The 2817-nt window shown below is 32.8% G+C and overlaps 1 protein-coding gene across 1 annotated transcript; it reads left to right on the top strand.

Moving 5' to 3' along the window:
- The first annotated feature begins 1759 nt into the window (after positions 1 to 1759).
- Positions 1760 to 2215, top strand: LOC141651408 (uncharacterized). The gene has a single exon (XM_074459123.1). It carries the CDS (start codon positions 1760 to 1762, stop codon positions 2213 to 2215), a length of 456 nt encoding a protein of 151 aa, XP_074315224.1.
- Positions 2216 to 2817: the final 602 nt, after the last annotated feature.

Genomic DNA, 2817 nt, shown 5'->3' with positions numbered 1-2817 from the left:
AATTAGTGTTAAGGGTTTTTGTCTTGGGTGCAACATTGAGGAGGGTCTCTATACTTGAGATTTGTTGGAGGATCATCCACTTGCATTATAGCTCAGGAACAAGTTAAGGAAGGAGTCCTTGCTTGTGCCCAAAATTCGAACCATCACAATGTAAGGAACATTGTTTTTCCTTCTTTATTTCATTATTTTGTTATGCATGCACTAAATCCTAAATGACTAAATTATAATGTTAATTAGATCACTATTAAGAATGTCTAATAATAGGTATATGAACCTAACAAATATTATTATTATTATTATTATTATTATTATTATTATTATTATTATTATTATTATTATTATTATTATTATTATTATTATTATTATTATTATTATTATTATTATTATTATTATTATTATTATTATTATTTTATTTTTAGTTTTTTATCTAAAGGATGCGCGCAGCTTTTATTAAAAGAAAAATAAAAGTTTACATGAAATTGGTGGGCAGCCGAGAGACAATCTGGGCTCCCACACCCTTAGGAACAACAAAGCTAAATCTAGTAAAAATGTAAGCGGCCACCCGAGCCCCCGCATCCTGAGATACCGAGAAATTTCTCACACCCTTTATTATTATTACTATTATTATTATTATTATTATTATTATTATCATCATCATCATCATCATCATCATCATCATCATCATCATCATCATCATCATCATCATCATCATCATCATCATCATCATCATCATCATCATCATCATCATCATCATCATCATCATCATCATCATCATCATCATTATTATTATTATTATTATTATTATTATTATTATTATTATTATTATTATTATTATTATTATTATTATTATTATTATTATTATTATTATTATTATTATTATTATTATTATTATTATGGTGCGGTTAGCTGGAGGAGCTTTAAGAGTCGGTCATTGCGGATTCTAGAACGGAGGCTGAGTACATTGCAGCATCTGAAGCTGCCAAGGAAGCCGTGTGGATTAGGCGATTTTTGGAGGGGCTAAAGATAGTTCCTACCGCCAAAGATCCTATCACGATCTTCTGTGATGATAGTGGGGCTATCTTTCAAGCTAAAGAGCCCAAGTCTAGTAACAAGTCTAGACATGTATTTAGAAAATTTTATGTAATTAGAGATTTCATCGAATGGAAGGAAATAGCGATTTGTAAAGTTGGGACAGATGATAACATTGCTGATCCTTTAACCAAGCCTTTATCGCAGGCTAAGCATGACAAACATGTAATTTTCATGGGTCTTAAACGCATGCCAAGTTTGTATTAGATTATAGGGTTTTTTGATAACTGCTACCGCAAGTAACTCATTTTTTACCAACTGCTACCAACATAATTTTTTTTTAAAAACTGCTACCAAAATTGTTGGTTCGGTTTAATACTAACTACCCAATGAGGTTAGGACGTAAATAGAGATGATCTCAGCCATCCATTTCAAATTCTAAACTTAAGTTCTATTTTCCCTACCTCTAATGCCCTTACCCCTCCTTATATCTTCCTAATTCATTCCTTCATTCCATTCATCTTCAATTTCACAATTTCAAGTCTCATTCTCACTCACCCTCTCTCTCTTTATTCATTTAAACTGATTCCACTTCATATTCTAGGCTTTTTCATCATCAATTTCAGGTAATTTTAATATCTCATCATTTTTCTTCCTCCATTTGATATACCCAAAGTATATTCTCAAATTAGGGTTCTTAATTTTTTTTTCGTTTTCTAGATTTGTAGCAATGTCAAATGTTGGCAATGGTGACAGAAACTTCAGGGCAATTAAGTGTCGTTGTGGGGTGCCAGTTGCTCTACTCAGGTCTTGGACACAAGACAACCCAGGGCGTAGGTTCCTCAAGTGCATGTTTTCAAACCCAGAATCCAGTCGTGGGTGTGGATTTTTTAGTTGGTATGATGAATTGCAAATGGAGTGGCAGAAAAATACAATAAATCAGTTGATGTTGGAGAAGGATGTTCTGAAGGGTGAATTGATGATGAGTAAGGGTGAGGTTGCTCATCTGCAAGAGCAAAATAAGAAGCTTAGGGAAGCCAATATCCTACTAAGGCAAATTAAGGCATATGAAGATGTGAATGTGGACAATGAAGATATCGGGAGGAAAAGTTGCAGACCATTGTTCAGTTTGGTTGTTGTTGTTTGCCTTTTAGTTCTTGTAATGAGCATTGTGTCTCAAATCTAAGCTTGTAAGAGGCATGGATAATGTATTTTAGTTGATAGGTTTTGTAGCTCAAATGATTTTCAAGTTTAACATTTGAGCCATTTTCCCATGTATGATCTGAACCTATCAATGAAAATGTTCTCCATTTCTAATCCTAATCATGTACCTTATTTTTTTCTAAAGCATTTTGTCATACACTGCTGAAATTGACCAGGAAAAATTGATAAAAACTGACAGGTTACATTCAAAAAAACTGGCAGAAATTGACTGTCAAATTTGATGAAATTTGACAGAATTTCACAACACACAACAACCAATTCTTCTTTTGCATATCTCTGATCTGCAACACCAACAGTAACACCAACAAACAAAAAATGACAGCAAGAATGAGTTGAACAAATGGTCTTCAAATTACTTAAGAAAAGAAGAAATTGTCTTACAAACATAAGAAAAATTGTCTTACAAACATAAGTTAAAGAACATTAAACACTTGACATAATTGTTCCTCAAAATATAACACATTACTAATCCTCAAAACCTAGCTTTCTCCTTGGATTTCCAGTAGGTGGAGCATTAGATGGAGCATTGTTGACACTAGCCTGACTCTCTTGAAAAGGTTGTGG

Source organism: Silene latifolia, chromosome 4 (genome assembly GCF_048544455.1).
Source record: "Silene latifolia isolate original U9 population chromosome 4, ASM4854445v1, whole genome shotgun sequence".
In the NCBI taxonomy this organism is placed as follows: Eukaryota; Viridiplantae; Streptophyta; class Magnoliopsida; order Caryophyllales; family Caryophyllaceae; genus Silene; species Silene latifolia.
Note: the sequence above shows the minus strand (reverse complement) of the source record. Positions and strands in the feature narration are given on the sequence as shown.

Excerpts from the sequence above, each read along its gene's own strand:
- LOC141651408 (XM_074459123.1), top strand. The coding sequence starts at position 1,760 with ATGTCAAATGTTGGCAATGGTGACAGAAACTTCAGGGCAATTAAGTGT.